Source organism: Lissotriton helveticus, chromosome 4_1 (assembly GCF_964261635.1).
Source record: "Lissotriton helveticus chromosome 4_1, aLisHel1.1, whole genome shotgun sequence".
NCBI classification, from domain to species: domain Eukaryota; kingdom Metazoa; phylum Chordata; class Amphibia; order Caudata; family Salamandridae; genus Lissotriton; species Lissotriton helveticus.
In genome coordinates, this window is record NC_136063.1 from 937,566,572 (window position 1) to 937,579,355 (window position 12,784).

The following is a 12,784-nucleotide window of genomic DNA, read 5'->3' on the forward strand; positions in this document are numbered from 1 at the left end:
TCCATTTTGTGATGCTGAGGCTCTGTTTAACTTTAACTGGGTAAAGCAGTAACTACATGTCTTCTCCCTCTAGAAGGGTGGAATGCTACCCCCGTCGCCAGAACTGGTGAGGGGGTAGTATTCCAAAGTTTTTGACACCTTACACGATATGTTTTGATAAAGCCAAACCAAAGTTAGCATTAACCGCGAGGATTATAATGCACTTAAGAGTATATGGTATGGCTAGATCATAGAACAGCTATAAGGGCATGGTTGCGAAAGCTGCAGACAGGCTCCGCTCATGCTAGAGCACATCTCACATAAAACCAAGCACTCTGCCTTCAGGATTGTCAAGGCCTGCCATAGGAATGACTTATAGGTATATATGTGTCTATATATAAGGGTAGATATAGGAATACTATATCTAAGCAAGGGGTGATTACACGACCTTGCCCAAGCTGTGTGATCAGCCTGTGGTGTCCGTTTGGATGGCCAGCCAGGGGTGGCATAATTAATGCTGCAGCCCCTGGTAGGCCTTGGATGCACCTATGCCCTGGGTACCTATGGTACACTATACAGGGGCTCACAAAGGTGACCCAATCCCATTAGGTATGTACCTAAAGTACATGGAGTCCATTTTACAGAGAGAGCAGATAGCCTGGGGCCCTGAATAGCAGGATCCCAGGCCAACTAAGTCAAAAACCAGCTAAACACTAGGCAAAACGTTGGGGAAACCATATAGTCAGATATCCACCTTCCCACACCAAGTATTGTCAGGCATGTGGTTTATTGCACCATTTCTATCACCCAGGGAAACTAGGGTAATCTCAATTAAGTCCCCACCAGTAGGTGGAACAAACTCCTCCCCAAACACTACACTGGCCAACCACTGTAACTGCCCACTGGTGGGGGTGGGGGGCTATACCCACTTGTGACACTTGGCATCCCCCTTGTAGTGGTGCCCTTCCTGATGATACTCATACCACTTGGGTGTGGCTACCCTACAGAGTTACTGTCAGGGAGCCAATTTCGTGTTTCAGCACGTGGATGTGAGTCCTGGCCTGAAGAAATATTTTGAGGCCTGTTAGAGAACTCCTTGCTTTTGCCTTTGTCCCCCCTCTTCTGGTAAGGACCCCCCCCTTTCTGGGGATCCCCCCAGCCCCAGATACCTTGTTGTTGATCTGAGTGCTGACCCAGCGGTACGCCTCCTTAGCAAGCTCCCTGGGGTCAGAGAGCTTACTATCAATCAAGTGCTGGCGCAGATCTGGAAAACAAAGACTAAACATGTGCTTTTTTTCAATCAAGTTATACAGTCCCTGATAATCCTTAACACAATTTCCCTTCTCCCAACCATTAAGTGCCTTGCAAAACTAATGAACACAATCCACCCAGATCTGTGGGAATTGTTTGACTGTTCCTAAACTTCTGCCTGTATTTCTCTGGGGTCAAACCATATTTCTTGTTTAGGGCTTCCTTCATGGAGGGATACTTCATCCGGTCATTTTCATCGATGCAATACAGCTTTGTGATTGATCAGGGGAGCCTGGCTGTTCTTCCTATCCCATGAGGAGAGCAGGAGCAAGGAGCAGAGATGCAGGACCCAGAGCCGGCGACAAGGTAAGTGTATAATATATAGATTTTTTATTTTACATTGTTCAACTTCGCGCCCGCCCCTGCCCCACCACTGGCTGCCACTGTTTAGTACTGTATTAGTATGTTAAACATAGGCCGAAGTTAAGCTTGTCTGCACAGTGCTCAGTGTATTAGCCCTCTAGACAGTCCTACTAAGAGCTTCACTGGTTCCAATGGTAATTCTTCATTCTTAACATAGGCAGAGTTGCAGCTGTGTCTCTGGTCACAGTGGTAATTCCTCATTCTTAGTCCTCTAGGCAGTGCTGCAGCTGTGTCTCTGTTCATACATCCACTACACTCCAAACCAAAACACATAGGTAAAAACACGGTCACTAAAAACGCAATAGGTTTAACTCTAAAAAATGCGAGCCCTTTGCATTGCAAATACTTGTTTGTACTACGATTGGCTAGTCCTGAGAGGGCCGGCCAAACAGTCATCTGTACTTAGGAATGTGCAAACCACTCCTCTCCTGCCCTGTCATTGGAACAGACTTGCCTGCCCCAGCAACAAATAACATGATAATAACGTATAGTTATTATCATTTTATTTTCCCTTTGTTACATGGCTTAAAAGCAGTGGGGTGATGCTCCTGCACCTTAGTGGAGGAGCCACCACTGCTCAACCATTTACACATGTTCAGCCTTAATTTCAGTCGTTTGGACAGACTTTTTCCTAAATTAATTTTGGATCAGAAAACAGCATTAGCACCTTTACCGCGGCGAACATTCCGCTGCTGTGCGGGCGTTCGACAGAGTGAGCGGGGCTGCGACGGCCAACGGTCGTGCGCAGCACCCAGCAGGTAGTGCTTGCGTCGGCCATAGGTCGACGCGAGCACGGAACGGGTTAATAGCTGAAAACGTGTTTATTGAAAAGAGATAAAAATGAAAAGTACTCAGCGCAGCATTATTGGGTGCATAAAAAGAATCCCACGTACAAGGGAAATAAAGATCAAGCCTAATCGCCATCCTGGAATTAAGTGCAGTTTGTTCGTGCTTCATCTTTGAAATGTATGTCATCCTGTTATTGATTGGGCTTGAAAAAAAATATTTTCACACTTACCTCTGCCAAGTAGACCATTAGGTATCAGTCTGTATTTTGCCATCCCTTTTCCACCCTCTATTCTCCATTGAATGATTTGTTTTGCTATACAGACATGTTGTCTGATGAGTTAATAGTACTTTTCAGATCAATGTGGCTGTCACATTTTTGATTAATTATCCAAGCAATTGATGCATTCTTGAAATAATTTTAAAACAAAGAAAAGATTCATTCAAAGCTTGGACCGCGTCTTTGGCAATAACCCCTTATTTGCAGTTTTCTATTAGGTATTATTTCCACAGAAACGCAGCACTCACAGAAAATGCACAAAAGGAATACAAAGTCAAATTGTAGCGGATACCTAAAGTTCAATTGTCAGAAAGGTTTGTAGTTTCCCAACTTGTGTAAGTTACACAACAAACCTGCTATCTCACTCAGCTGTTCCTCGCACTCTGCCAATTTTACATATATCACTTGCCCATTGAATTGGCCAATTCCATGAAAAACCATTTTGAGCTGTTTCCCCTTCAGGAGCTCTCCGATTTTGGTTTCGCATTGCCTCATAGCAGAAATTGCCCTAAAGGAAAAAAAAGAGATGGGAGCCAATAAAAACAATTAGCTGGTCAACACAATCAATCAAATACAGTTTCTCATATATAGGTGTAGGAAGAGTCTCATGGTCCCTTAAATAGTCCAAGTGGTCACCCTCAACTTACTGAAGCCTACCTCAGAGGCCTTAATTGTCCTGGTAGCCACCCTACAAAGAGTGAGAGAACCTGATGACTTTTGTGGTGAACGTCTGAGCACCAATCACCCGCTAGCTGATCTATATGATCTGTCAAGCAGTTTTTACCACTTCTACTCAATTTGGTGTGTATCCTATACTTTTGTATCATAATTCTGGGAATTTCAACACAAATTATGGAAATTTCACTCTATTGGAGAGGACACTCTATTAAATCAAAACGTTCCCCTGTCATTGTGACTTAGAATGACGTAAGAATATGCATGTATCCTGTGCAGTCTTGAAAAAGTCTCTGTGATGAAACATGTGTTGGCTGCTGCTTTTTTTGATGTTGCGCTTTATTGACAAGGACTGTGAAAATCACTGGGAATAAATATGACTAACGCATATTCAGAATTAGGAGTTTATTACTGTTCATACACGCTGACCACTGGACTTCCTAGTGTGCTTCAGTAATTTTTCTCGACAAACCTGCTATTCTGGGACTTTTCGCCAGGTTGGCTAAATCACCCTAGGTGGCAGGGTGTATGTACCATGAGAACACCACCCTACAAATATTTGCTTTAGTATTACACATATTTGAGTGGCATTTTGGATGTACGAACATTGTGGCATAGCCATCACTTGCTATTGTACTGTATATCATTTGCCAAGCAGTGGCACAGAAAAAAAGAAATGTATCCAAAAACATAATTTTCCCATGTTCATTTTCATCGGAAATTTGGCAAAGTGATACAGAAGAAATGGCTGAACGGAAATACACCAACTTTGGCAGAAAGAAGGAGCTTTGAACATAAAGATTGCTTTTTATTTGTGGTAAAGCGGTTTGAGAAATTCACATTCAAAGAGTTGCTCAGGTGGTCATGAAGGGGTTAACAGTGCTGTAGTATCTGGGTGATTGATTAAGTCCTGCTGTTTAAGTCCTGCAGTACCAAAAAAAAAAAAAATAATAAAATAACGGCCCCTGATTGGGCGAGACAGTTTTTTCACCCATCTGCCTTTACAATATTGCAGAATCAGAACCAGTTGTGTGGTACAAAACAATCTGATTAGCTGTCCTCAATTTAATGAAAAATGTCGCCACCAATATTTCAAAACATGGGAAATCTGTCCCTGTGCCCTGAAGTAAAAAAAAAATAATGCAAACATAAAGGGGCAGGGATACCCTGACCCACTCATTTATGAGGGGGGGAGCCAGTGTGGCAGCTACCATGCTCCTCCCCCTCCCCTGACCAAAACCAAGCAAAAAAACATTTTTGTGCTGCAGTATCCCTGCAGGACTCCGCATGTTCATCCTGTGAGGTACCACAAGACTTTCGAAGGAGCAGTCACACCAGCAGTACACTTATGGTTCAGCAGGACTGCACAAGCTTCTGTAAATGAAAACTTGCACGGCCATGCAGTACCATGTAGGTGTCACTTGGAAGGTGGTACCACAGGAGAACCGTAAACAAAAAGAAATTACGGGAAAATCAATGGGAGGTGAAGCCTACGTGGGGTTGGCAGCAAGACCTAGTCAGAGTCCAGGCCCTGGAGCAAACACCATGCTGCTCACAAAGGTCTGGCTGTGGTGATTTAATTTAGCATGCAGCAAGTTATTTATATGGGTGGTCATAAGCAGTGCACGATGGGGGCAAGATATAGTTAGCTCGGTAAACTATAACTGGGGAATTTCAGTGTTTACTTGATTTTCAAACATTAGTGTGTGTTTTATTTCAACTCCCAAATAGAACTTCGTGGTTAGTCCAGTCAGCCTTTCGGTTGGTATTCCCCCAAACATTTTACCTCGAACCTCCACTTTTGCTGTAACTCGTTTTTGTTGGCTCCAGAACTCTGTCCACTTTACCACTGCTAACGTGCGGTTCTCTATACCTTAAACATAGTAACATTGATTTACACCCGATTGGCATAATGTACTTACATGCAGTTGTAGAGTGGTATACCATATGCCCAGGGCCTGTAAATGAAATGCTTCTAGTTGGTCTGCAGCACTTATTGTGCCACCCACTTAAGTAGCCTCCTAAAATTGCCAATTTGACCTGGCAATATAACCCCCAAACCTTAAACTCCCCTTTTATTGCATATAAATCACCCCTATGGTAAGCCCTAGGTAGCCCATATGGCAGTCTGCATTGCAATTAAAAAGTTGGAAGTGTCCTGGTAGTGAAAAATTCCTAAGTCTTTTTTTCACTACTGTGAGATCTACCTGTCTCATAGGATATCATTGGGTTGCCTTATTACAGTTAGTAGGTGCTAATTTTTGGTTGGTAACCGGTATGCATTTTGTGTCTGGTGTTTGAATAATTGTTATTAATAATACCTCTTTAAAGGTAAAGTCGGATTTTAAATTGCAATTTTGAAAATGGTACTTTTAGAAAGTTTTGTGAGTATGTGCCAGTGCACGGCCTCCTGTTTAAATTAATATTATGACTGAGATGGTTGAGCTTGATATGCTCCTGGGGTATCCCTCTTTGATCGTGAGCGTGGTCAAATACTGTATCAATAGTTCAGCCCTGAGCATTGGGTTGAATCTCCCTGGGCACAAACTTTTACCCTCTGTAAAAAAAGGGTTTTTATCCTTTTGTGTAGTGCGTTGAAAAAAGACAGTGATCAAGATTTGTAGTCCGATAGATTTATATAATAGACTTTAATTCAATCCATTGACATGCAATTTCAAAGGCGATCATTGTGATCCTTTCATTTCTTCAAATGCTATTGAATATCCAATGCTTTTCGGGCAGGGTGCCCTTCATCATGGATCACTCTATACTTAAACAAAATGTGCTGTAATGCAGCAAGGAAACCATCCTTAAATTCGAAATAAATGCACTATTACATCATACAGTAAGGAATTCTATCTTAATGGGGTTGAATGCCTAGTTTACTGTGAGCTGTGCTGAAAATGGTCAAGTTTCGCAAAAAGAAAGGGTGCGGTTTACACAATTGAACAGTGTACCAAGGGTGAACGTGGTGAAAATGGTCAAGATTTGCCGAAAGAAAGGGTGAGGTTTACGCAATTGAACAGTGTACCAAGGGTGAACGTGGTGAGACTGATGTGATCAAGTCATGTGATGATTATATAGTGAACCGTATAAACGAAAGCGTTCAATATGTGGACAGCTTGACTCTATTGAGGCAAAACATCAATGAGAACATGCTTTAGAGACGTTGCGGGACTAGATAAAGTGATGTGAAAGTAGCGTGGCTTTATTTAAGACATGAGGTAATGAAGCGACCAACATCAAGAATCAGTAGAAGCGTGCTTTAAAAGAGTGGTATAGTGAATGTGAAAGTTAAAAGTGCAAACATTGAAATCGGCCATAGTTGAAGGAAATAAACAATAAAGTGGAACTCAAGTGAACATGCCACCGGCAGTGTCGGCCTTTTTGTGAGTAATAAGATGAGTGTAAAAGTGCCTTAATGTAATGTTCTCTGATGTCTACTGATTAGAAATAGTGTAATAATAGGTAACAAATAGTAAATCAAAGTGGGACTAAGTGAGTCACTACCAATAAGTATTTAAATTAAAATACACTGATGATCACACAGTGTTCACTCTATAAGTTCATGAAGTTCATATGATAATAAGGGTACGATGTAAAGCAAAGCAGGTAAAATCATCACAGTCGAAGGGAATCTGAAGTGCGAATTGTCAATATTGTAACAGGTCACAGATTTGAGATAAGCTGTCAGTATATGAAAAAAATGCTAATGCATCGATTCTCCGTGTGATAAGTAACATTGGAACTCCATCCTGACATTCATTCCGTGGGGTTTAAGGGCTTCTAATTTTCGAGTCCATACATTCTCTCTCAAGTAGAAAGTTGGTGTTATCTCTTCCTTCAATTTTATCAATGGTTTCCAAAACAAGATATTTTAATTGACTCATGTTGTGTCTGTGTTCAGTGAAATGACAAGCTACTGTTAACTTTGTGTTCTTATTACAGATATTGCTCTTGTGTTCATTGAGTCTTGCCTTGATTTTCCTTTCAGTCTTCCTTACAAACACCATTCCGCAAGGGCATTCAAGAGATAAATTAAGTTCTTAGAGTCACATGTAGCCGAAACTTTTAGATTGATGAAAGTACCTTTCCTTGGATGAGTCATCTTAGTTCCCGGAATGATGTTGTTGCAATTATTCCAATTGAAGCATGCTTGAGTGCCCCTTAAATTTGGTGTTTTGGGTATTCCTTCCAGTGCTTTTCAATATTTCTTCCAATTTTTTTTTCTCTTTTATATGCAAAGATAGGTGGTTGTACGAACAGATTTTTAAAATCCGATTCCATCCTCAAGATCACCCAATATTTTTTAATGATCTTTTTATATGCATAACAGAGTGGAGAATTGAGACACTACCACCATGCGGTTTTGGGTTGGTTTTGGCGTATTTTTCACCAATTCATCGTAAGTTCTTGTGTGACATCGTAGTTGTGCTTGGTCTGAGATGACTTTGGGTATACTGGTTTACTGTGAGCGGTGCTAAAAATATTTGAGGCTCACAAAAAGAAGGGTGAGGTTTACGCCTCATTCGGCAAATCGTGATAACATCTCTTCTGTTTCTTTTTTATGTCTGATGGGATTAGAAACAATTCTTTTAACCCACAACAATTGTGAATATGGTAAGTGATTTTTAAGCAATTGTTGGTGGAAGCTGTTATAGTGAAGGATCTTGTTTCTATCGATTGAACAGTCGACCAAGGGTGAACGTGGTGAGCCTGATGTGATCAAGTCACGTGATGATTATATAGTGAACCGTATTTTGTATTGTTGTTGAGACGTGTATGATTTTATATGATATTTTTAATCTGGTGTATTTTTTATGACATGTCTTCGGAAGGATGAATAAAGAAAGAATTGAATGTGAAAGTTAAAAGTGCAAACATTGAAATCGGACGCTTTATTACCTCATGTCTTAAATAAAGCCACGCTACTTTCACATCACTTTATCTAGTTACACAACTTCTCTAAAGCATGTTCTCATTGATGTTTCCCTTCAATAGAGTCACGCTGTCCACATAATAAACTCTTTCATTTACTATATAATCATCACGTGACTTGATCACATGAGGCTCACCACGTTCACCCGTGGTATACTGTTCAATCGCGTAAACCTCACGCTTTCTTTTTGTGAGCCTCAAATATTTTTAGCCCAGCTCATAGTAAACCAGGCATTCAATGCCATTAAGATAGAATTTCATACTGTATGATGTAATAGTGCATTTATTTCGAATTTTAGGATGGTTTCCTCGCTGCATTACACCATATTTAGTTTAATTATACAGTGATCCCTGATGAAGGGCACCCTGCCCGAAATGCATTGGATATTGGATATCATTTGAACAAATGAAAGGATCACGATGATCCCCTTTGAAATTGCATGTCAATGGATTGAATTGAAGTCCATTATATAAATCTATCGGATTACAAATCCTGATCACTGTCTTTTTCCAAACACTACACAAAAGGATATAAACCCTTTTTTTACAGAGGGTAAAAGTTTGGTCCAGATCTCATCAGAGTTATTTATAACAGGTTATGAATACTCAAGTTTTGTTGAAAGAACAAGATACACTCATTAATTTTTGTTTATTGCAATGGCTATGATTAGATTATGTATAACATCGTAGTGGCTAAGTCCCGAGGCTCCTACCTTTAGTCATTCGAAAGCTAGGATGCTTGCATGGTATAAATTAGAATCATCTGTTTATCTGTTGAGGGGGAGGAGAAGGCGCCTACTGGCATCCAAGAATTGGGCCCCTTTTGAGCATTGGCTTTCGCATTGAAACATATTGCTTTCTTATTGTTGTACTTGATCTCTTCTTCTTTTTTCCCATTAATTGATTTGCGATCTAAACTAGATTTGCATATTTTTTCTTTCGATTTATGTCTGTGTATTTATGTGATGTGTTTCTTCAAAACTCAATATTTTGTATATGCCTCCTGTTTAACTGCAAAAAAAAAAAAAGTAAAAAAAAAAGTTAAACCCTTTTTTTTACAGAGGGTAAAAGATTGTGCCCAGGGGGACTCAACCCAATGCTAAGGGCTGAACTATTGATATACTTTTAGAAAGGTCACATTTTCCTGCCCTATTTTACTGCCTTATTAGGTGCCTGCACTGGGCCACATGACTGGGTGTAGTTTGCAGTTTGACTTTGTTTATTGCTCCCAGATAGCCACACAATAGAGGGGTTATGTGAGCCTGGATAGGCCATCCAGTGTCCGGATTGGGTGCGGGTGGAGCTGGCCACAGCCCCACTTGCAATTGAATAGGCTGTTCTCTGCCTTCACACAAAGGACTTGTCACCACAGCATTGTTCATGCAGCCAGCTTGGAGACAGGGCAGGGGGAAGCAGGAAACTTCAAGCCCTTCATAGAGCATGTTCTAGAAACGTCTACTTCAAAGAAGGCACCACATACAAAAATAGGACCCTCAGACCCACCCTTTAGTTCACTTTCTGGACCTGCAAAAGGACTCAGAGGACTGCATGCTGCTGTGGTCTGCTGTGTACCCTACTAGACTTCTTTGTGGCACATGGAAGTACTGCTTTGCTACCTGCAGCCTGCCTTGAACCCTCAGAGGTCTGTCCTGCTGCTTGAGCCCTGTTTGATTACTTGAGCCCAGGACTAACAGGGTGACTTCAAGGGCTAGTTTAGTGGTGTTAGATCTGGCATCTTTTGGTGTGTTTCCCCTGTCTTTTTGCTTCTGACCTCCTAGTTTATATGGTACTCTGGATATTGTTTTTGCGTGTTTCGTGTTTCTGTGCACTCTAATACTGCTGAGCAGTACTACAGAGCAAGTGCTCCATGTAAATTGTGTTATGATTGGTTTTGCATGATTGGGATATTTAATTTACTTCTGTAAGTCCCTAGTACAGTGCACTGTGTGTGCCCAGGGCCTGTAGATCAAATGCTACTAGTGGGCTTGCAACACTGGTTGTGCCATCCACACAAGTAGCCTTTCAAAGGTCTTGCAGACCTGCCACTGCAGTGTCTGCATGCAGTTTTTACTATCATGTCGACCTGGCAAGTGCCAGGCCCTAACCTTCTCTTTCTTTACATGCAAGACACCACTAAGGTAAGCCCAAGGTAGTCCTGTGGCCAGGGTGGAGTGTTTGTGAAAGTTAGGACAAGCACTTGTGTGTGTTACATGTCCTGATAATGAATTACTGTGCATTTCGTTTTTCACTATTGCATGGCTATCAGTCCAGTCCCATGGATTAACATGGGAGTTGCTTTGTAACATCTTACAAGCATACCTTTCCATTGCAACAAGATGGATAAATGGAGTTTAGGCTTCCTGAAAGAACTCCTAGTTTAAAAATATATATTTTAGTGAAATGAAATGAAATGAATGAAATGAAATGAAATGAAACTTATACCGCGCGACTTTGCCCGGAGGCGTAGTGAAGATGATTTTTCTGTTGTGTTTTTGAAAATGCCACTTTTAGAAAGTGAGAATTTTCTTGTTTAACCATCCTGTGTGTCTCTGCATTTTGTGTATTCCCTGTCTGAGTTTAGAGTGAAAGGAGCAGGGGATATGCATTCATACTAGACAGACACAAGGTGGGAGCGGATGTTGAGGTGTGACCTGCCTTTCCTGGGTGACTCATAGCCAGGCTGAATAGACCTGGCTGCGTTTAGAGAAGTGGGAGGAGTTGTTGCTTGAACCAGAATGGACTGTGGCTGCCTCTCACAAAGCTCTCTCTACCTCCTGTGGTGAACCTGGCCTTAGCCAGGCTGAACTGGTTTATGCGTGCCAGAGGAACTTTGTACCAACTATAGAGAAATATGTGGTATTAATATTGGGGCCCGGACCCCAGAACTTTAGAACTCTTTTGGATCAAGAAACCTGCAAAGAAGAAGAGCTGGAGAGGTTGCAAGGAGACACTACCACTTTGCTGTGTTGGCCTGCAGTGGCTGCTTCTGTCTTGGGCAGTGAAAGGACTGGCATTTCTGCATCCTATTTTACTGAGTTTCTCCAACGGCTTGAGTTAGAGCTTGCCCGCTGTTCAAGAAGTCTCAGGATGAGCAAATCCTCCAAATTAATTGGCTCCCAGCCCCAGGAACTGTGTTTTGGGCTGCATCAGAAGAAAAAGCAAACTGACACTATCAACGGTGCCACCATGGGCTCCATGACCTGAAGGCAATGCATAAGGCACCGCCGCATCTCGCATGGCAACCCTTGTCTCAGCTGATGCTGCCACCCAGCTGCTGTTTGCACAGTGACCTGTGGGCACCATACCCTGCACAGCGTTGCTTCACTCAGCAACCCTGGTATCCCCGACACTTCTCTGCACATCGATGGCGCTACTTGCACCTTGGTTTGGAGGCATCGCTCTTAAGAAACATGACGCACCGCCCCGTCCCACACTGCAGCCTTGGCCCACCGACATCGGTACCATCGACTCCAGTTCATCAGCCATCGGTAACACCTCAACAACACCGTTGCTGCCTTCACCGTGCTCTGTCAGCACCTTGACAAGAACCGTCCCACTTCGCACTGCAGTCTTGGTCTCACCGGCACTGTTGGATGGCGGTCATCAAGCCCCTGTCTGCATGTGACCAAAGGACACTGCATGCTGCACCGCTGCACTTAGCACCGCAACCCCAGCATCCGCTGGCACAGGTGCTCCTGATGTTAACTGCACAGAGCTCGACCTGCAATGCGTGTGACTTCAAGGGCACCACTACCGCTGCACCGACCTCCGAAAACAGACGCCTACTGATGCTGACTCTTCGGAGCTCATCGCAAGGTCTCAGACGCCCTGCATTAGTAAAGGTACTGTTTTGTCTTCCTAACACTGTAGCTGGTCCATGATGCCGCAGTCAGCCAGAACTGTTGGTTTTGTGCATTGACGAGGCGGAGCTATCAACTTCAAGGAACTGTTTTTAAAGTCTATTTTTGCTTTATGAGTATTTTTAATAACTAAGTTGGATTCTTATTGCTTTGGTCTTGTTTTACATAGATACATATTGGCTACTTTGATAAAACTGGTTTGGTGTCCTTTTGTAGTGTTGTGCAAATGCTTTACACACTGTCTCTGAAATAAGCCTGACTGCTCGTGTCAAGTTACCCAGGGGGTGAGCAGGGGTTATTTTAGAAGTGTAACACCCTTTTCCTGACTAGGAAGAAGGTTCCCTACTTGGACAGGGTAAAAACCTGCCAACTAGAGTCCCCCATTTCTAACTGCTGGCCTCCTGATCAGAGCTCCAGGGACAGAATGTCTCCAACCATCTTGAACCTGCACCGGGCCTAGCCTGAGTGACTCCTAACTAGGGGTAGGCGGAGTTTGAAGAGTTTCACTTCACAGAGTTAAAAGAAAACTCTGCAAATTCCGTGGAGTTCTGCGGAGTGGGCGGGATCAGCAGTACATTGTTCTGAAATATGA

General features: G+C 42.5%; 1 protein-coding gene across 1 annotated transcript in view; it reads right to left on the bottom strand.

Annotated features, from left to right (window-relative positions):
- The window catches only part of LOC144828093 (uncharacterized), a 394,020-nt gene that overhangs the window by 108,001 nt on the left and 273,235 nt on the right, over positions 1–12,784 (bottom strand). Inside the window, exon 5 of the mRNA XM_078686222.1 lies at positions 3,073–3,227. Within this exon, the coding sequence (XP_078542348.1) occupies positions 3,073–3,227 (155 nt within the window). The remainder of the gene's footprint in view (positions 1–3,072; positions 3,228–12,784) is intronic.